The 22,178-nt window shown below is 37.8% G+C and overlaps 1 protein-coding gene across 1 annotated transcript; it reads left to right on the top strand.

Annotated features, from left to right (window-relative positions):
• The first annotated feature begins 15,864 nt into the window (after positions 1-15,864).
• LOC147497290 (uncharacterized) lies at positions 15,865-17,235 on the top strand. The gene is made up of 2 exons (XM_086562831.1): positions 15,865-16,498; positions 16,583-17,235. The coding sequence occupies exons 1-2, from the start codon at positions 15,865-15,867 to the stop codon at positions 17,233-17,235; spliced, it is 1,287 nt and encodes a 428-aa protein (XP_086418957.1).
• The last annotated feature ends 4,943 nt before the right edge of the window (positions 17,236-22,178 follow it).

A 22,178-nucleotide genomic window follows, 5' to 3' on the forward strand; every position in this document is an offset into this window, starting at 1 on the left:
CTAGCAGGCCCGTTTCTGAGAACTCGGAATAACGTCCTTAAGTAAGTCCTCACGTAAATGTCAAGACAAAAACCACTCTGATTTTTCCACTCAAGTTTCACTACTCCAGTGTGCAGTGGGCACACTTTACCTTACAATCTCAATGACACACAAGGAATTCGGAGTCGATCAAACACATCTGCTACTTACTATCACACTAACATATTCCTAATTGAGATAGAGGTCTTTATTAGGTGTTGCGGGGATTAGGAGATGGTTTAAGAAGGAAGGAAATGGATATTCAAAATGGACAAGTCTAAGATAATAGAGTCATCATATTATGTAACTAGAGAAAACTTTGTTTTTTACTTTTGCTTCTACACTTTGTTTCCATCCTTAGCCATATTTTTCCTTTTATTTGGCTTTCGACTCCTTTGATTCTATTTTTTGGAGTTCTAACTCTTTATTTTTTTATTTATTTATTTTTATTTGGATAGAAACTTTCTTTTCTTATTTGAAGCGACTAACAAATTCTTGATTTCAAAGGTCTTTCTCTTTTCTATTTTTCATCTCTATTCTTAGACTCATTCAAAGAATGGGTAGGCTGATTTTTATTTTTATTTTGTTTTCTGAAAGGGTAAAGGAATTGTGGTTTATGAAAGGCTAAAGAAAAGCTCAAAGGGGCGACTAGCTGAAAATAATTTTATAAGGTTTGAATTTCTAGCTATATCGATCCAAAGAGGGCCTAAATTCTCGCTTAGGATATGGTATAGTGATCAAGCAAGTGGACGTGTGATTTCTCTATCCGGATTTATTTCTCCATTGTGTCATTTCTCAAATGTTTCACTCATATAAGGCTTTAGGCTATATTCTCACAGGATTTGTAGAATAAGTACTCTAGCCTAGATTTCAGAAACTTACTACCAAACAATCATAGATACTCATGTAATATATTTATAGATAGATACAAAGATTATTACCTATATATTAACCTAAGTTTCTAAAACTATTCTAATGCAAAAGCTACGTGAGACTTCTAGATTATTAAGAGCATAGAGAAAGAAAACAATACCAATATTCCTAAGTGTATAGCATAACTTTTTATTTATATTTTAAAAAATTTCAAATTTTTACTAGAAAACAAGGGCATATTATACATATCTATATCCTAACAGATGCCTTAATTACACGTGTTTCTATGCCCATAACAAAACAAGAAGCATGCTTTGTCCTCAAAGTATTTAAATAAAAAGGGTAGAAAAATATCATAGAAACGCGTGAAATTCTAGAACATCTGCAAAACAAGGTTATAACATACTAATATAGCAAATAAAACTGTTGCAACTCTATAAGAGTTCCACCCGTTATGGGGTTAATAAGAAATAAATTGCTTGGGACATAAGCAAACACTAACTGAAACTAAAAACATACCTTATCTCCCTCTTAATCGTCTTCCTCATCCTCTCCTTCTATAAAGAGATGAGCTTCTTTCGCGTTCTACCATGCCATGATAATTTGTCAGGCTTCACACCATTTATCATCTACAATCGCTAACCTGTTAAGTGCCACTTGGTTGGATGGGGTGTATGGGGCAACCAGATGAGGTTGTATCCTCCACCCCGGCCAAGTCATTGCACAAAAAGATCGAATAATACAATTTGTGGGTCTCACAATGTCGATCCCAACCCAATCTGTGAAATGGGCACACAAAATAGGGAAGAAAAATAGCATAATACGACAAAGTAAAATAGGCATAAGAAGGTACTTATGCCCCGTGCTATGGGCTCGTGCTAAACTAGACATAAGGGTCTGGGGAATATCATAGAGAATACGTCCCCTAGCTAAAGCAAGGAAAATATCACAAGTTTCGTCATTCACAGAAGAATAACGTCATTCCCCTCTAATGTTTAGCATGATCCAAAACATAACAGTGCCCACGTTCATGGACAGGCTACCAAGGGCGACGTTATATTCCCCTTGGTCCTCTATCCTAAAGATTCCTACCCCATAATGCTCATGCAAATCCTCATAGTTATAGAGGTACATATTATCTACCAAATAGGCCGATGAGTCTTGTATTTCAGCGGGCATAGCAAGTCCAAGAACAAAGGCTAGCAAGAACCTGGTAATTTCCATTGGTTCATTCTCAATGGTGATGGAGAACACTTATTCTCCATCCGGTCTATCAAAGAACTTACAATTATCATAAAAATAAGATGTAAGTGCAAGAGAATAAAGTTCATCAGGTCTTACTATTAGCGGTTCCCAGCCTGCTTGTATGATCACCTCGTGAAACCACGCCCCATAGGTGTCACTTTGGAACAAGTCTTCAAAAGACTTCTCTGGTATGATACGAGGGGATGTCATTGCAAAACTATCCTCTGGAACAGCTGCAAGCGATCCTGGAAAAACCCACAAAAAATCGGAATTTTTCGTGGCCACAGGAGTCAGGGCGCGTGGTGCGCTCAACTGAAGCCTTATATGGGCGCGGGTCGCACTCTGGAGAATTTGGACTTACAGTGTTTTGGGCGCACAAGGTAGGGCGCGGGTCGCGCTCAGGTGAATTTAGACTTACAGTGTTTTGGGAGCGGGTCGCGCTCAGGTTTGGGCTTGGTAGGCGGGTTGCGCTCAGGGTAAACTGGACTGGCAGTGTTATGGGCGCAGGTGGCGCTCCACTGAGGCGCAGGCGCGCTCTGAGGTGCTAAAATGCTGAAGTGAGAAGGAAAAATAAGGAAAACTTGGGAAGGAAAGGTGAGAGATGTGAGTTTTATGTGGAGAATGAATGAAGTTTATATAGGTTTGAGTTTCCAAAATGAATCAGGAAGTTTCCAAAAAGTTTTAAGGCAATTCCCGAAAACAAAAATTTCTAAAATCGGAAACGAAAACAACCCATATTCTTGATTCTAATACAAACCTAATATCTCTTAGACTGAATTTAGAATAGTAACTTCTAACTCTTATAGATTTCATTCTACCACCACATCTAATCATAGGCATGCCAATATCGGCAATATTCTCAACAATCACTCCAAAACAACTTTGAAAAATGAGGATCATATAAAAATCATGCTAGAATAAATAATACCACCCCCAAATAATTCAGGAAGGTGGGATTAACAATAAAACAACGCACAATTTGAAAAGAACCACATTATATTAAAATTGAAATTCAAACAACATTTAACTAGCAAATTCAAATTTAAGTACTAAATTTAACAACTTAATATCCAATCTACTAAAAAAAATAAAAACAACATCAAAACAACAAACAACAAGAAATCTAGCTACGAGATGAGGAAGGGATAAGAATAATAAGTTGAGTGATCAAGAATGGAAAAACCAAACACCCCACCCCCAAACAAATTTTATAGAACAGTGTTTAGAAAATTTGTTTTAAACGTGGGTCTTTTAAAGTCAGATTCCCCTAGACTTAATATGGGGTCGTTTTAAGTCAGATTCCCATAGACTGTGCACACCCCTAAACAAGCAAGAAATTGGGGTGGCACAAAATAGATGATGCGTGGTCAACTATAAAGTAATAGTTGAAAGAGTTGGGGGTCTAGCCTTAAAAACATGATACTAAATGCACCTCCAAACAGAATGAAGTTGTATAATTAGAAGCAATCATGTAGAAGAATGAAAGAAAACTTATGCAACCCATCAAAGAACATATGCAAACCATCATGTTGTAAATGCGTTAAAAAGATGAATTAGCGATACTTTAGGTGAGAAAGGAATGAAGTATGGATCCTGATGTCTTTCATGAGGCTCAGATGAGGAAAAATAAGACAAACTAGGTGTCTCACTACGCTCGGTCAAAGCTTAGTTCTCAACTACAAGAATGGTGTACTCATGAGATTGTGTACTAGGCAAACACTTTTCACCGTGAGGGTTGAAAAAATTATAGATGGTCTCTGAGGCAATAGGCTCAAGTGCAAATTCGAGGTTCTTCTGAAATGGCGGGTAAATGGATGGCTTAGTTGTGGTAGATGGTTGGATTATAGGAGGTGGTAACTCAGGTGGATGGTGGTTAGTTGATGGTTTATCAGTTGGTGGATCCTCACATGCTCTTAAGAAATCATATAATTCTTCATCTAGCTTAGCTGAATCTATAAAGTTGTGGTTCATGGCTTTATCTGTAAGAATTTTATCTATGTTTTCCATTGTTATTTCCTCAACTTCCAAACTAAATTTAGATTCACATTGCTCTAAAGATGTTACTTCCTTTAATTCCTGCACATTACCTTGTTCATGCCTTAGATTAGAATTGTTGATTTCTATTTCCTCACTCTCGTCCTCTAAAACAATATAAGTTTCCTCAATGGTATCATGGTCATCCGAAACAAGTCCTACAGAGTTGTCTTCAAGAATTTCCTCATCCAGGTTGTGTGTGGAGTTAATATAATGGTTATTGGGAGAGTTATGGGAAGGTAATGGTTCATCTTGTGTGTCGATATCTGGCAAGGTTAAAAGTTTTGTGTTAGGTGAGGGGATCATGGAAATCATTTTGGCTAGATTCTGATGTATAGTTTGGGTTTCTGCATTTTGTCCTCTAAACGTTTTTCCATTGTTGGCTATTTGTTGGGAAATTTGGTCTGGGAAGGGTGGCAAGCTAGATGGGTGGGTGATTTCTGGCATGGTGGAAAGGTCTGGCGTAGGTGAGGTTAGCATCAATCTTGTCCGTTCTAGGTTCTGAATTATTATTTTGTTTTGGGCCATTATTTTATCAAATGTTGTTAGTGGAGGGGAAGCTTGGTGGTGTGGTTCTGGTTGGTACAGTGTTTGATAGTCATAGTTATTGGCGTTTAAGTAACTCTGGTTGATTTCATACTGTGCTGGGTTAGGTTGACTCCATGTATAGTTTGGATGACTAGAAAAGTCTTGATTGTATTGGTTACTATGAAAATTTGAAAATTGAGGCTCATAATTATTATTATATCCTATAGTAGGCTCAAACTCTTAATATGATGGGCAATGAGAAGCCCAATGGTTAGGACTACCACAACATGAACATGGTGAAGGGTTTTCATAATAATTACATGATTGCACTTGATATGATGGGCAATGAGAAGCCCAATGGTAAGGACTACCACAACATGAACATGGTGAAGGGTTTGCATAAGAATCACATGATTGTTCTTCTACATATTGATATATCATATTGGTTTTACAAATATATTATAGGATAATTAACATGCAAACAAAACTCTAACTATAAATTTCTAGATAGGCATGTACGTTGACGTTTACGATAAACAAGCTTGATTATACTAGAATTGAAACTCCTCTGACAGAAGAGGCGAGGAGTGGAAGAAGAAGTACCTGAATGCCTCCTTGCTACGCGTATGAATAGCATCTTGTATACTCAATCTCAGTGTATTGAAGAAGTTAGAAACACCGAATAACTTAAAGAAATGGAAGTTTGGATTGACTTGTGAAAATCAGGTTGCTCCAGAAAAGGGCGCGTGGTGCTCTCAGAATTTGCCTGTGAAGGGCGCAGGTCGCTCTCGTTCTGAGGCAATTTTTAGTGAGTTGAGTGTGGGGGGCACTCAGAATTTACCTGTGAAGGGTGCGGGTCGCACTCAGGTGGAACTCGAGTTACAGTGTTTTGAGCGCAGGTCGCGCTCAACCTTTGCCTTGTATGGGCGTGGGTCACACTCTCCAAAAAATTTGACATTTTTACAGTAGTTTACTAAGACGTCTATCAAGTAGCCTGTAAAATTTCAGAGCTATCAAAGTCCTTCAAAGTTTGTGAAATAGTTTTCGGACACAATACAAACAACGGAATGGTTAACCAATCAAACCAGAGACAAAAATCTCCAAACGTTTACTGGAGACTCCTGACAGATCATGGGTATTCCTGTAAAAATTTTAGAGCAATTGGAGTTCTACAAACCCTCTTTATCGGCTGTTGTTCCAGAAATTAAGTGTTTGCAAAACTGCAGAAACACACTGGAAATACTCCACTAGTTAGGAGGTAAAAAAAAATCAAAAACTCGTCAAAGTTTTACTGAAAACTCTTGACTTAGAATAGATACTCCTGTAAAAGGTTTAGAATTTTTGGAACTTCCTAAATAACCTTACTTGTCTGTTTTTCAATAACTTACGGTTTGAAAACTGAAATGCAGCACTGTAAAGATCGTATTTGTTCACAAGGTAAAACAATTAGGAAAATTCTGAAAATATTTCAATAAACCAATATCGTATTATATATTATACCTGAAAAGTTTCAGAATTTTCTCAAATTTAAAAATACCTTTACCACAGTATTGTTCGTTGTGATTCCGCAGACACAACGTAGGGCGGGAGCGCTCCGAACAAGGCAAAAGGGAGGGCGGATTAAAACAGTGAGTTTTAAGCATGAACAGTAACAAAAATATGGGAAATAAGAAAGAAAAATGAAAAGGGTGGGTGGGTAGACATGGGGGATTGCCCCTTGGATTCAAGCAATTGAATTCTTGTCTTGAATAAGATTAAGATGGTAGCGTCGCCATTTGATAATTAGTAAATTGATTCTTAATTATCTATAGATGAATATAAACAACTAATGATCAAGTGCCTTATCAATATTATTCCTAGTCTCAATTCATTATGCAATATAAAGAGAGTACAGATTCGTTCCACTCTTAACTCTCTAGACTTAAACGAATTCAATTACTCAAACACAAAGGAACAATGGTGAGAGTAATGTTTGATGTGAAATTTCTATTTTACGATTATACTATGGATTCAAATAATTCTAAATTAATTAAACTAATAAAAATATAGATGAATCAAATATGGAGAAAGCTAGAGAGAGATTGAAATCCACTTTTTAAGGTCTTAACATGCTAGCATAGATTTGTATAGAAAACCCTAGTCTAGATATTCTCACACAAGATTAAAATATAAAGACTAGACCTTTAATGATCCCTAATTACTTTATACTATCTCTAGTCATAAAATAATTAGCATGAGAGAAAGCTTGTTCCCATTCTCATGGCAAACTCACTATTCTCTAGTTTAGGTTAAACTCTTCTTATCTCTAAGTCAAGAAAAACATAAACTTAAAATCCTAAACAACAAATTTATACTAACAAATCAAGCCCTCTCAAAGCTTCATTCAACTCCCTCTAATGGAAGTTTAGCTTTGATTCATGGGACTAGATGAACAAAATAATGAAAAGAATACATAATAGAAAGAGAAGCAATTGAATTGAATAATAATTAAGCTTTTATTAAATGGCTCTAATGGAGGCTACAAAACTAAATCTAAATTAAAACAAGGTAATAGAACTAATTACTTGAATTCTAAAACTAATTAATTGAATGTAAAAAAACTAGATCTAAAACAAGCTATTCTAACTAATTAATGGAGTCTAACCTAATTTTCTAATCTAGATCTAGGTACCTTAAGAATTAAGTCTTCTCCATACAAATGGAGGAGACCATATCAACTATTTCGTACATGGGCTGATGAGCCATGTTTTGGGCCAGAAAATCGAGCCCAAAACCTAATTTTTTCAGTCCACAGAGGCCTTTTCAGCTGGATTTGATTTCCATGGACTTTTCGCCCACTTCTACTCCTATGATTTGATCAAGCCTTGAACCATTCGAAAGCTTTTTCCGAGCCGGTCGTTTTAACATAAGTGAGGCCCAATTCTGAGGTCTGAGTCCAAAGATACGGCCTTCAGAAGTTCTATTGACTTTTATGTGTTGTTTCTGTCCGCGTTGACTTTGACTTTTCATCTTTGACCGGGCTTTAAAAAGGTTTTTTCTCCTTAAATCTTGGCCTTTTATCATAGAACTTCTTAGCAACCAACCTTTACTCCTTTATCTAGCAAAAAGGACGCATTTCTACAAATATTCGACTTTAATGCCTGAAATACAGAAAAACACGATAACAGTACTAACTCTTACTTATTAATCACATAATTGGTCTACATCAATATTGTTAAAGGGGTTAAAACTATAGTTTTGGGCTTTTATTATTTTTCCTCTAGTTACTCCCCTTGAGCCTTCACCAATTTCTAAAAGCCTTTATATTTTCTTCGCCATCAATCCCTAAACCGTTAATACACACAATAAAAAGTATACCCAGCTGACGAGTTGAGAATTACATGAACAATAAAAAGAGAAAAAAAGGTCTCGTACAAAAATAGAATAGTTAGAAGTTTCAAAAAGAAAAGAAAGAAATGATAAAAAAATCCAAATCTCAATTTCAAAAGAAACAAAAGCAAGTTTAGAACTCCCAAAAATAAAATTCATATGGAGTCACAAACCAGGGGGCTAAAGAATGAATCATAAATTCGGAATTAAAAGAACAAAATGAGGTTCTTCCCTAGTTACAAATATCTTGAAGACCTAGTTTCTCAACTTATCAGAGTTTGTTTTACCTTCCCTTTATTTCTAAACCACTACCTTAGCCCCGTAATTCTTAATAAAAGACCTCTAGCTCAACTAGGAATAGGATGGTGTGATAGTAAGTGGATATTGTAATCAATTGACCCCGGTTTCTTTGGATGTCATTCGTGTATGTGAGGAATATAAGTGCCTTCTGCACTTGAGAAAACAAAATTTGAGTGAATTTATCAGAGAGTTGTGATTGCAACACACCACTGTGAGAACCCACCTTAAGGACGCTCTCTAAAAGTTTCGGAAATGACTCTTCTTTTGCATTTCACCACTCTTGTTTTGCTTGTTTATCTTTAGATGATTAAATTACTGTGTATATGTTATTCTGAGTTCAAAGAAGCTTTTCTTTATTCCCCTACTAACGAGATGTATAGACCTCTGAGAATAACAAGGAGACAAGACCCTTTGTACTAGATAGAGGATGTTTGTGAGTACCTCCTATGGAAAACTCTCACAGAGCTTAATCTCGTCCACTAGGGAATTCCTAGTGGTTTAAAGCCTTGTTGCATATGGCCAATGCAATCGCACTCTGCGAAATGAGACTAGTATAATAAATCACACATTTGAGATCTTAGTTTTTTCTCTCTCATCTTTGCTTGAGGACAAGCAAAATGTTGTTTGGAGGTAGTTGATCAGTCCCCAAATGTGCATTTTATTTTCGGTACAAAACTTCAATTATGCCCTTCTTATGCATAATGAATAGACAACTTATAGTTGTTGCTACCTTTTGCAGGATACAAGCCATTTATGACGAATATTTCTAAAATGCGAATTTTAGCGTAAAAAGGATTGCTATTAACACTGCTTGGGAAGATTCTAGTTTAGGAGCAAAAATGTCAGAAAGTCAAAGTCAACTGTCATAGACTCAGGACTAAAAGCTGAAGACTCAAGGACTCAAAGCTAAAAGCTACGGACTTAAGGACTTAAAGCCAAAATCAAGAATTCAATTGTATGTGGGCTAAAGTCAAAAGACCACAAAGCTTTAAAGGTGTTTCTAGAAGAAAGGCCAAATATGTAATTGGTGTCCTATATAAACCAAAGTATAGGAGAAAGAACCTTACCCTAGAATTAATCTTTGGTCATTAGGAGTAGATAATATGTTTTAAATTAATAGTGTAATTTGTTATTTACTTATTTTCCATTTTTATGTTCTTCAAACTTTAGTGGATAAATCAAGTTCTTATTATCTTCAATATTAGTTTTCAATATTGTCTTCAATACAAAGCTTTCATTACTTTTCTATCTTTGATTCTATCCCACAAACACTAGTCATACTCATTAGACAAGTTCAAATGAGTATAACTTTGTGAGCAAGATATCCATCAAAGCTATTTTCATACATGTTTTTCTATCAACTCAATTGTTTAATTAAGATTTCAACCCATTCTAGGTAAATAACTAGTGTTTCCACCATTAAAATCTTAAGAACAAGAGTAGAGAAAGACTAGAAAAGCTAGAGAGTGATTTTTTGAGCCATCAAACCATTCCTCCAACAAAAGGATTTAAGATGAACAACACAACCCAAATCACCACTATACCATCAATGTCATGTGCTACGAAGAATCTCACTCACAATGAATCTAGGTAATCTAGGTAATATATAAGTCTTAGTATTAGTGTTAGTTTACTTTTACGTTTTGGGCCCTTGAAGGAAAAGTCGTTTAATTATTAAAAACCTAGATTGATGGCTTTTTAAGTAGACCTTTTCTGTAACCTAAAACAAGGAACGCTCGAACGGTTGGGCTTGACTCTCAGATCACACACCAACCAACATTGCCTTCTCCTCAAGCAGCGTGTAAGCACGGGTTGAGAGGTAAATTTTAAACCTCCTCAAAGCCCATGTAAGAGGATACCTTGTGTGTTCAAGCATTTTAACATGATTGGTTGAATTTTAATTTCCGCACTGCAATTTCAATTCACGCATAAGGCTGAACTAGAGCCACATAACAACCATTGGGAAGTCATTCTCCAATGTAGATAAATCAGACGTTGCTTGATTTATGAAGCACTAGACCAAACAATCAAATTAAAATCAATCAACTAGAGCCTAAAGTAGTCACGCTCCTCCAGAAAAGAACAAAAATATATATACGAGGATTTAGAGTAACCAGTTACCAGATTTCGATGGACCAACTACCTTCCTCACTCCCCTCCCCCAGATTCATTGTGAGTGAGATTCTTGGTAGCACACTGAAGTTGTGGTATTGAGGAGTATCTTCAAAAGATTAGAAGTGAGGTTCACCATAGATTGTTTAGAGTTAGATGATTGGGAGTTTTAGAAGAAAGGAAGGTAGTTTCTTTTTATGACTTGTTTAGTTTTTAGTTGAATGAAGAACAATAAAAGTTAAGTTGTTTTAAAGATTACAATGACACAAACATTGAAAGGAATGATTGAAATGAAGAACAACAAAAAGAAGATTGATTGATTGAAAGATAAAAGAAAATAACAAGATTGAAATGAAGAACAATAAAGTAAATGACTTGAATTGAAAAACAAGAAAGTAAATCCTACATGGCACTAAAATAAGTCTAGGCATATTCTCTCTCCCTAACTTTTAGTTTATATACCCCTACTTTATGCCTTTTACTGATTTGCCCTTCTCCATTACATTTGAGACACCTCACACTTCACTTTATGTCTTCACTTTTTGATTTCTTCTTGATCAAGATAGGTTTTAGAGAATGCCATAATTAGTGATAAGGAGCTCCATATTTGGTCTTCTGAGTTGAGGGCTTTGACCTTTGACTTTGACTTTTGACTTTGATCATTGAGTTTGACCATTAACTTTGACATTTTCAGCACTTTTTTATAGCGTCTTCTGGTCTTCATAATAAGTGTGATTAGGACTCCTTTTGGTGCTAAGACGCAGCTTTTATGATAAGTGGTATGAATTTCTTTGTAACCTGAAAAAGACAATTAAAGCTATAAGTTGCCTTTTCATTATGCATAAGAAGTGCAGTAATGTAGTAATGTAAGGGAAATAAAACGCACATTTGGGAGTGGATCACCACCCCTAAATAGCATTTGGCTTATCCTCAAGCAAAGATGAGATAAAAAACTAAGATCACAAATGAGTGATTTATTATAAGTTATACTAATCTCGTTTTGAATAGTGCAATTGTATTGACCATATGCAACAAGGCCTTAAACCACTAGGAATTCCCTAGTAGATAAGTTTTAAGCCTCATGAGACTTTTCCAATGTAGGTACTCACAACCTTCTTCCATATAGTACAAAGGGTCTTATTTCCTTATTTATTCTCAAAAGTCCATACATCTTATTAGCGGGGAATAAGGACAAACTCCTTTGAACTTTGAATAACATATGTACAATAATTTAATCATTTAAAGATTAATGTGTAAACATGAGAAGAAAAATACAAAAGCAGAGTTGTTTCCGAAACTTTTGGAGAGCGTCCTTAAAGTGGGTTCTCACAGGCGTGTGTTGCAATCACAACTCTTTGATAGATTCACTCAAGGTTCGTTATCTCAAGTGTAGTGGGCACTTATATTCCTCACATACTCAAATGACATCCAAAGAACCCGGGGTCGATTGATCATGCTAGCCACTTACTATCACACCATCATATTCCTAATTGTGCTAGAAGTCTTTTATTAGGAGTTACGGGGATATGGTGATGGTTTAGAAAGAAAAAGGAAGGGAAAAACAAAATCTGATAAGTTGAGAAACTGGGTCTTCAAGATACTTGTAACTAGAGAAGAACCTCATTTTGTTCTTTTGCTTCCGAATTGTGATACATTGTTTTGCTTTTGTTTCTTTTTGTTTTGGTTTATGATATCGTCTCCTTTTAAACTTTAGGGAGATTCAATTTGTTACTCCTTTGATTTTTTTTTTGGAATTTTAGTTTTTGATGGGTCTTTCGTTTCTTCTCTTTCTTTTCTTTTCTTTTCTTTTCGAAGCAACTAACTAATCTGTTTTTGTACAAGGTATTCTCTTCTTTTTTTCTGATATCCATCCAGTTCTCAACTCATCAGCTGGGTAAACATTTTATTGTGTGTTGTAATGGGTTAGGAATTTATGGTGAAGAATAAAAAGGCTTTTAGAGAATGGTGAAGACTCAAGGGGGATAACTAGAGGAAAAATATATTTTTGGGTTCTTAACGTTTATTTGGCTGTATCAATCCAAAAAGGGCCTAAATTCTCTCTTAGAATATGGCGTGGTGATCAAAGAAGTGGACGTATTGTCTTTCTATCCGGACATCATTTGTGTCATCACTCAATAATCATTCAGATGAGGCTTTTGGCTAGATTCTCACAGGATATGGAACTTAATTGTTCTAACCTTGGTCTCAAAAATTCACTGCTATATACAAACTAATGCTGATGCATGTCATTCATAAAAAAATGCAAAAACTAATATACGTATATTCGTCTAAGTACGAAGAACAAGTCCTTACTATATTGCTATAATGAGACTTCTAGACTCTTTATTCATCCTAGAAAAAGGAAACATGACTTTTTAATACTAAACAGAAAAATATTTTTGTTATGTTTCGAAATTTTTCTTAGAAAGGAAAAAATATACCATTATATCTACTATAAACAATGCATAGTTTTTGCAAAATGTTACTATACCACCCCCAAATAGAAATATGCTTTGTCCTCAATATATGGAGAGATAAGGAAAGAGATTATCATATAACATGAGCAAAAATGGTGAAACACCTATCGTGTGAACATATTTTAGCAAATAGATATGTGACACGTGGCATCATCTTCTTAAGCCTCAGATATGGTTTTAGTGTGGGTACAAAGTACCAGAACACACTTCAAGTCCAAATCCTCTTAATTCCTAGGTTTGGAAGTAAGGCAAGAAGAGGAGGTTCGTGGGCTTTGGAACTAGTTGGAGTAGTAGGTTCGTATAACCAACTCCTAACTATGAACTCCAAATCCGAAACTCTACCACTAGGTTCGGAGCAGGTTCGTACGTTTTGGAACTAGTTGGAGTAGTAGGTTCGTATAACCAACTCCTAATAATGAACTCCAAATTCGGAACTCAACTGCTAGGCTCGGATCTCTAACTACTACCCTGAACCTAAATATGTTTTTCTATTGTTTAAGTCAATAAAGGAGACCTATTTGACTTGGGAAACATGAGGCTTTTGGAAAAGTCAAGATGAGACTTAACAAGAGACGGTCTCCTAGTTAAACATTAATTGGGAAATCTCATCTATTCGTCAAGATGAGACTTGACAAGAGACGGTCTCCTAGTTAAACACTAATTAGGAAACCTCATCTATTCTTATAAATAGAATAGTTGAACTATGCTTTGAGTTGGATTCCTATTCACAGGATACGTAGGCAGCCATTAAAGAACGTGGTTCAACTCATCATCTTCTACATATTTTCTTCTTCTTGATCAAATACTTCTCATTGTTATTTGATCATCAACAAAATATTTGTGTTTCTAGATTAGAAAAAATCATCACACAATTGGCGCCGTCTGTGGGGATTACTATACAGAATTGATTTGATTTCTTGGTCAAAAAATTTTCGGTTCTAGGTTCTCCTACCCACCAATTTTTCTTGGGTTTGTTGTTCTTTTAAAAAAAAATATTTTCTTCACTTTGATTCAAAATCATGGTTACTACAAGAGACAATGTGAATCAGGGTAAGAAGGGTAATAACGAGATCAATAATCCACATGTTACTTCTCAAAGACAATCTGAATGTCGAGGAGATCGTCGTTCCAGACAGGGGAGTGATGATGATGAGCCTAACAATGATACTCCCCAATCTACCATAACCAACCAAGCCATCATGGATGTTGTGATGGCCGAACGTGGTCGACAGGAGGCTTGTTTGCATTTTTTACAAGACTACTACTGCACGCAGGAGGGTCGTTCACCTCCAAGAGTGTTGTTGCCTACTGATGGAAACGTGAAAGGGCAGTTCCAGCCACCAATTCTCGACCTTGGTGAAGGTTACATCCCTACGCCTTATATCCCTTACTTCGCTGGGTATCATAGCGACCAACCAAATTCGGATTATAATCCAAAATTGGATCTAACCCAACACTCGAGCTCGCACGAAACTGACTTCTCTTGGTATTCAAGTTCTCGAGGTACGAGGGATGGACGTCAGAATGTGTTTTCTCAGCATCCACAACTATTGAGGTCACCCTCGGTATGAAGAAGACTTTCAGTTCCAAGGGAACCTTCATTGCCTCGGAATCCCTCAGTTCCCCGATCCAGTTTTGCAAACTCTTCCACTCGATCTTGGGAACCGGAACCACATTATCATCAAGATGAGAACTATGAGAGTCCAGGTCTGAGGTACAACAATGAGAGAACTCCAATTCATGAACTGAATACTCTTGCATAGCTCAAGGTGCAAATACTGGAGGAACTACGAGGTTCGAAACCAACCAAGATGGATGACTCAGTTGTTCGGTCAGCAATCGAGGGTGACATTAGAACTCCTTATTCACGGCATGTTATGAGTGGATACATCCCCCATGATTATAAACCATCGAAGTTCTCTAAATTTAATGGCAAAGGAGATCTGGTCTCTCATGTGCTCGGTTATCGTCAAGCAATGGTAGGTCTTCCTAAGAAAAATAATTATTTGTGCCGGTATTTTGTTTCAAGTTTGACAGACTCGGCACTCATTTGGTACACGAAGCTACCCAGGGGCACCATTCATGAGTTTAAGGTGCTATCCATCAATTTCATTGCGAAATTCAGTTGTAACCGACCCTACATTAAAACCGCTGATGCACTGTTTGACATGAAAATCTGAAAGGACAAGCGTATCAGAGATTTCACCAAAAGATTTAACGAGGTTCAATTGCATGTTGAAAACATTGATGAGACCCTCACCATTGTGGCCTTTAGAAAGGGATTAGATCCCACTTCTGGTCTATACACGTCTTTGAAGAAAAAGAAGCCTACGAACATGACAGAGTTGCAGGCCCGACTTGATAAGTATGCGGAACTGGAAGAAGACCAATTGGATAGGGACTCTTCTCACAAAAGAGTGATAACAAGTGTCACCTCTGCTCTTGTTGGTAGGAGCTCTGCTAGTCATTATGATGATAGGAAGTCCAAGGAACCACAGTCGGAGCACAAGTCAGTCGATAGGAATTCCTATCAAGATAAGTCCAAGAGGCAGAAGATTAGTGACACGTCATGAAGTGAGCAACTACCCCATTGGATAGGGACTTTACCACTTTAACTCATCCTTAAGAGGACATCTTCGATGCCATCAAGAACAATAACATGTTAAAGAACCCTCCAAAGATAAAGCCCGGTGCTATTGGAGCTAGGAATACTAACGTGTACTGTAAGTTCCATAAACAGGCCGGTCATGGAACTAAAAATTGTAGGTCTCTTAAACATGGAATTTAGGATCTCGTAGACCGAGGTTTACTAGATGAATATAAGGGTAGTCCAATTTAGAATACTACCGCAATTCCTGACACCAATGTACACAATGCAGAGACAAGAACGGATAAGGTAGTGATTCACATGATCGCTAGGGGAAATTCTAAACGCCCATTTGAAGAGTTGAGTAGAGGGCAAAGGTACCAGGAAAGACAGGCGAAGCATTTGCAAATCATTAACAATGTCACTTCCAAATCGACCCAGGAATCCAACTCCGCAGTTGTTTTCATTGATGACGATGCTAAAGGGGTTTTCTTTCCACACTCAGATGCATTGGTTCTGTCCTTAGAAGTTGCTGGGTGTGATATGCACAGGATCCTCATCGACCCTGGGAGTTCTGCAGATATACTTTACTATCATGCTTTCAAACAAATACCGATTCTAGAAACGGAACTTCGTCCCGTGAAATCTTCTTTGTATGGATTTAATGTTGACATGGCCGATACAGTAGGAGAGATTGAATTGATAGTCAAAGCTGCTGACGTCGCTCTGAATGTCAACTTCACGATTGTCAGGGGAATTACACAATATAATGCTATTCTTGGTAGGAGTTGGCTTCATTGCTTGAAAGCGGTTCCAAGTACTTATCACCAAACCTTGAAGTTCCCTCACAAAGGCAATATCGTGGTGATCAAAGGAGATGAACAAGCTTCCAAGCGATGCTACGCAGCTCTTCTAAAAAATGGTTTCGGAACTGCTCCAATAACATTGGGGGCAGGTTTGGTACCCGCCAAATAGCAATTACAGAACAAGTCTCCCTCTCAAGACATAGTGTTGGCACCTTTGGATGTAATTCCATTAGATTCTATAGGTCCGGATGAGAGGAGGACTCTACCAACATTGGAACCAGTTAACGAAGTCGACATAGGAGATGGTTCCAAACCTCGACTTGTCTCAATTGGCACCATGTTGGACCCGAAGACTAGAGAAGAGTTGATAGATTTCTTACAAGAATTTCGAGATGTATTTGCTTGGAGTTATAAGGATATGCTTGGAATTAATCCCCCCATAGCCTGCCATAAGCTCAATTTGGATCCGAACGTCTTGCAAGTTAAGCAGAAACTCAGAAAGATGGGTCCCGAACGTACTGAGGCTATTGACAAAGAGTTGGATAAATTGCTTAAGGCCAAGTACATACGAAAGATCATATACCCCACTTCGATCTCTAACGTTGTCGCTGTCAAGAAAAAGAATGGGAACTGGCGAACGTGTGTCGATTATACGGATGTGAACAAGTACTGTAAGAAGGATTGTTTTCCTCTTCCTCGTATTGACACATTGGTTGATGGCACTGCAGGACATGAGATTTTCTCTTTCCGTGATAGCTATTCGGGTTACAACCAGATACTCATGTACCATCCTAATCAAGAGCATACTACTTTCATCACGACAAAGAGAACATATTGTTATCGGGTTATGCCTTTTGGTTTAAAGAATGCAGGGGCAATGTACTAACGCTTGGTCACACCGATGTTCAAAGATCATATCGGTGATTTTGTCGAAGTCTATGTCGACGACCTCCTGATCAAAAGTAAACAGAAGTTTGATCATCTTGCACACCTTCGTGCGTCTTTCCAGATCCTGAGGAAGTATCAGATGAAACTTAACCCAGCTAAATGTACCTTCGGTGTTACCTTTGGGAAATTCTTAGGACTTCTGGTTACTAAACGTGGAATTGAAGCTAACCCGGACCAGATCAAAGTTATTCTTGATATGCCTTCTCCAAGGTCTCCGAAAGAGGTACAACAGTTGGCTGGGCATCTTGCCGCACTTAACAGGTTCATTAGTAGAAGTTTAGATAAGTGTTAGGTTCTGTACAAGTTACTAAGGAAGAATATACACTTTGATTGGACCGACGAATGTGAGATGGCTTTTAAGGACCTAAAAAATTATTTATCTCCCCCTCCTGTGCTCACTACACCGAAGCAAGGAGACGTTTTAGGGTTATACTTGGCCTCTTCTGAGCATGACATCACCGCCGTATTAGTACGAATTGATGAGAGGAATATCAAAAAGCCTGTCTATTTTGTTAGTAGAGCCCTCCTGGATGCCAAAACACGATATCTGAAGATTGAGAGAATAGCTCTAGCTCTAATTTTTGTTGCTGAGAAGCTATGACCATACTTCTAAGCTCACACCATCAGAGTCATCATTGAGTATCCTTTGAAGTCGGTCTTGGCAAGACCAGATAGGGCCGGACGTCTCTTGAAATGGTCCATTTAATTAGGGGAATTTGACATTATTTATGTGTCGAGCATTTCTGAGAAGGGGCAAGCTTTGGCTGAGTTCTTGATCAATTTTCCTCTAGATACCTCAGCCGGCAATGGTAGCAGATTCGGAAAAGTCACCTCCTGCTTTTATGGAGGTAGATGAACATAACTCACTTCCTTATAGTCAGGTTCGACCTTGGAGTCATATCCCAGGTTGGAAGTTGTTCGTAGATGAATCTTCCAATGACCAAGGAGCAGGTATTGGTGCGGTACTCTTGACTCCAGATAACACTAAGTTAGAAAAATTAGTGCATTTGGGGTTCAAGGCATCAAACAATGAAAATGAGTACGAAGCTATGCTAGCGGGTTTGTCTATGGCATTAAACTTAGGAGTACGACATCTCACAGTATTCCGTGACTATCAATTAGTTGTACAACAAATTGAGGGTGGTTACAAAGCTCGAGAACCTCGTATGGCTCAATATTTGGAGTTAGTTAGATCTCTTACTTCTCATTTTGAAGATCTAAATTTCATAAATTTGCCTAAGCTGGACAACAGGCATGCCGATTCACTTGCGTACTTAGCTTCTTTGCTTGGGGATATCGAAGCTTGTTCCATTCCTGTCGAATATCAGTCAGCGCCTAGTATTGAAAGAGAATTAGTTTGTCTTGTGGTTCCAATTTTACAAGCTCTAGTGGGGACCTGGATGGATCCGTATCGTTCTTATCTTTTAGATGGCACTCTTCTGGCAGAGAAGACAGAAGCACAGAAATTGTTAGCCAAAGTGGGACGTTATTTACTTGTTGGTGACAACTTGTACAAGAAGTCTTACTTAGGACCTCACCTGCGTTGTGTTAGTCATGCCGAGGCTCATACTCTACTTGAAGAGATACACTCGGGCGAATGTGGAAATCATGCTGGGGGCAGATCTTTGGTACTCAAGATACTCCGACAAGGGTACTTTTGGCCTTATATGCTTAAAGATGCGGACGCTTATGTCCGGAAGTGTGATGCTTGCCAAAGACATGCTAACTACATCCATGTTCCAGCCGAAGAGCTCCATCGTCTGGCATCTCCGTGGCCATTCGCTCAGTGGGGAATGGACATTGTTGGTTATCTACCTATAGCTCCTGGCAACATGAAGTTCCTTTTAGTTGCAACAGATTATTTTACTAAGTGGATAGAGGCAGTTCCTTTAGCGAATATCAGGGAAGTTGATGTCACGAAGTTCATCTTGAACAATATCATTTGCGGTTCGGATTACCTAAAGTCATTCTTTTCTCGATAATGGGACACAATTCGGGGCACCAAAACACACGCTTTTTGCCGAGATTGGGGCATTGTGAAACTTTTCTCTTCTCCTGGATATCCTCAAGGTAACGGTCGGAAGCCTCTAACTAACCGCGTTATTTTGGATAATTTGAAACGGAAACTTCGTAGAGAAGCGGATTGTGGGTTAAGGAGTTGCCTAAAAGTACTTTGGGCCTACCGAACAACTCCTCGCCGTTCGACGGGAGAATCACTTTTCACTCTCACTTATGGTACAGAAGATGTCCTTCCTACTGAGATGAGGGTCACTACCCAGAAGTCAGATTTAGTACTCACCCTTGACAATGAGGAAATTCTTTGTCGGGAATTGGACTTGTTGGATGAAAAAAGAGAATCTGCAGCCTTTACAACCGCATCTTATCACACCAACCTGAAAGGTCTTTTTGATAAAAGGGTACGACCTCGATCTTTCAAGGAAGGGGATTTGGTCCTCCATATGGACCCAGCGCCTAAGAAGTTAGGAGCTAATTGGGAAGGTCTGTATATCGTCGATAAGATAGTTGTCAATGGTAGTTACTATCTTAAATCCATGGATGGTGAAGTTTCTGTTAAACCTTGAAATACTGCAAACTTGCGCAAGTATTTTCAATAGTAGTTATCTTTCTCCTTGTTAGAGTGTTAGCCATGGAACACTGCGAATTTCCGCAAGTATTTTTAATAATAGTTATCTTTCTCTTTTCAGAATGTTGTTTCTTTTAATTTATTATTTTTATGCTGGGATACTTTTTGGATGTTGGCTGCAAGATCCCATATGTTGGCCAAACTTGTATCAGAACCTTAAAAAAGCTTTCTTTGGATAATGAGTGAAAGATCTCATGTGTTGTTCCATGTGTGTGCTTAAGAAAGTTTACACTTAGCTTGGATTTTATCTAGCTAAGTGCAATTCTAATGCCTTTTGTCTATAAGTGTCGATTTATGCATTAGCTTTGTCGACATTACGGTCTTTATAGGAACTGATACAGGGGCATACCCTACTTTCCTATATAACCTTTCTTTATTGTCCCAGATAACCTCGGGGACATTAGAGGAGTTAAGAAATATCATAGCACACATACTTGATTATTTTGAAACAAATTTAGCAAAGTTTAACTCAAAATAAACATTCAAGTATAGCTAATCAAAAGTCAGTTGCTAATAGATAAGTAAATTACAACTTAATAGCATTTTAAGGATTTACTTACCAGGACAGAATCAGGTTTCTTCAGGAGCTATAGGCGAGTTATCAGTCAATTCCTCTGCCTCATGCACATCTGCATCATGGTCTTCTTCAAAATCTACTTCCAAACCTTCCCCCTCGGAACCTTGCTGATACTTTTGTGAGGCCAAATCATCCTCTAACTTCTCTTGAAGTTTGTCAACATCAATCTCAAGATCGGGATACAGGACGTCATCATCGTGAGGGAGGGTTGCAGATGCCCAAGCTTTATCATGTTTCTCACCATATCGCTTGTCGTACTCTGGTTCAAGAATGTCAAGCATGAGACAAGTGGTGGAGATACCATTCTTATATGCTTCAGAACTGACCACATCAACTAGCTCAGTGTCAAATTCATTCACCTCCTTTATGCTCCTTTCAGGATCTTCGAGAATCGGAACTGGAGCAAGCAAGGAATTGGAAGGAGATGCAACTTGATCTCTCAGTAGCTCAAGCTCTGCATTAGCTTTGCTTAATGATTCTCCCAACTCCCTATTTATCAACTGAGAGTCTATCAACTCTAGTTCTATCAACGCGGCATTTTTGTTAACTTCGGATAGCTCGGATTTTAAAGGGTCCTGTTCTTTTTGTAAAGTTGTGGCCTTATCCTCATAATACATCTTTTGATTCTTCAACATTGCAAACTCACCATTCAAACGTTTTCGATCAGCTTGCCATGCCTCACGACAGCCGTCAAAGTGGGAAGCTCGTTCAGCTAAGTTATTTTTTACTTTAAGAACTTCTCGATGCTCAAGTTTGGTGAATTCATCTTTCAAGATTCATGTTCTTCTCTCTGGTCTTTCTAAGATCTCTCTAAACGGCTCTGACCTGCTCAATCTCATCAGCTAGGCTTTCATTCTTACTCTTGCTTATATCATAATCACTTTCTAATCTTTTAATCTTTTGGTTGGATATGAGGAGTTGCTTCGTTAAGTCACCTTTCTCTCTCGTGAATTTATCCACTTCATCCTAATTCTTACGCAATAGAGCATAAGTCGTGGACGCATCCATGCTAGCCTGCAGTGCCAGAAGAATTACAATTTATGTATCAGGAGCTAGTGTATATAAACAAAAAGACAACAGGAAACGATGTAAGGAATTGAAGTACAAAATGGTTACCTTCAACATATGTCGACACATTCATTCCAGGCCTGCCGTTGCGCGAAGTACACTTTTATGTTTCACTTTCTCTTTGGGAAGCCTCATAGATTCAACCAATCCCAAAGCAACTCCTGGGTCTTTAAGCGTATATTGGTCAGTAATCAAGGGGTTCTCTGGTAATCCAAGCACTCTAGGAACTGGAACAAATGGGTTTGGAGTAACTTTAAAAGATGTCGATTTACTCTTTTTCCTTAAGCGAATATCCTAATCTTAGGAAATCGGAAAAGGAGATTTCCTTTTGTTTGACTCAATGGATGGAACACAGTTATTGTCAGATGCAATACTGGTAGAGCAGGTTTGTTCTACATTTTCGAGGTTCGTTATCAATTCCAGATCGGATTGCATGAAGTCCACATTCTCAATATCAGTCAAAGGGAACTTGACATTACTATCTACCCCCATAGTGTCACCACCCACTTCAACATTTGACTTATTTGTATCATAAACAGAAAGTTGAAGGTTCGGTGTTTCCATTGTACTCTTGATTCCTAAGGATTGAACG

This window comes from Coptis chinensis, chromosome 5, assembly GCF_015680905.1.
Source record: "Coptis chinensis isolate HL-2020 chromosome 5, ASM1568090v1, whole genome shotgun sequence".
Classification (NCBI taxonomy): domain Eukaryota; kingdom Viridiplantae; phylum Streptophyta; class Magnoliopsida; order Ranunculales; family Ranunculaceae; genus Coptis; species Coptis chinensis.

What these genes read in the sequence shown, in the direction of transcription:
- LOC147497290 (XM_086562831.1), top strand. Translation starts at nt 15,865, where the DNA reads ATGATCGCTAGGGGAAATTCTAAACGCCCATTTGAAGAGTTGAGTAGA. An exon ending in TCCAATAACATTGGGGGCAG is followed by an intron (nt 16,499 to 16,582) that starts GTTTGGTACCCG and finishes TAATTCCATTAG; the next exon opens with ATTCTATAGGTCCGGATGAG.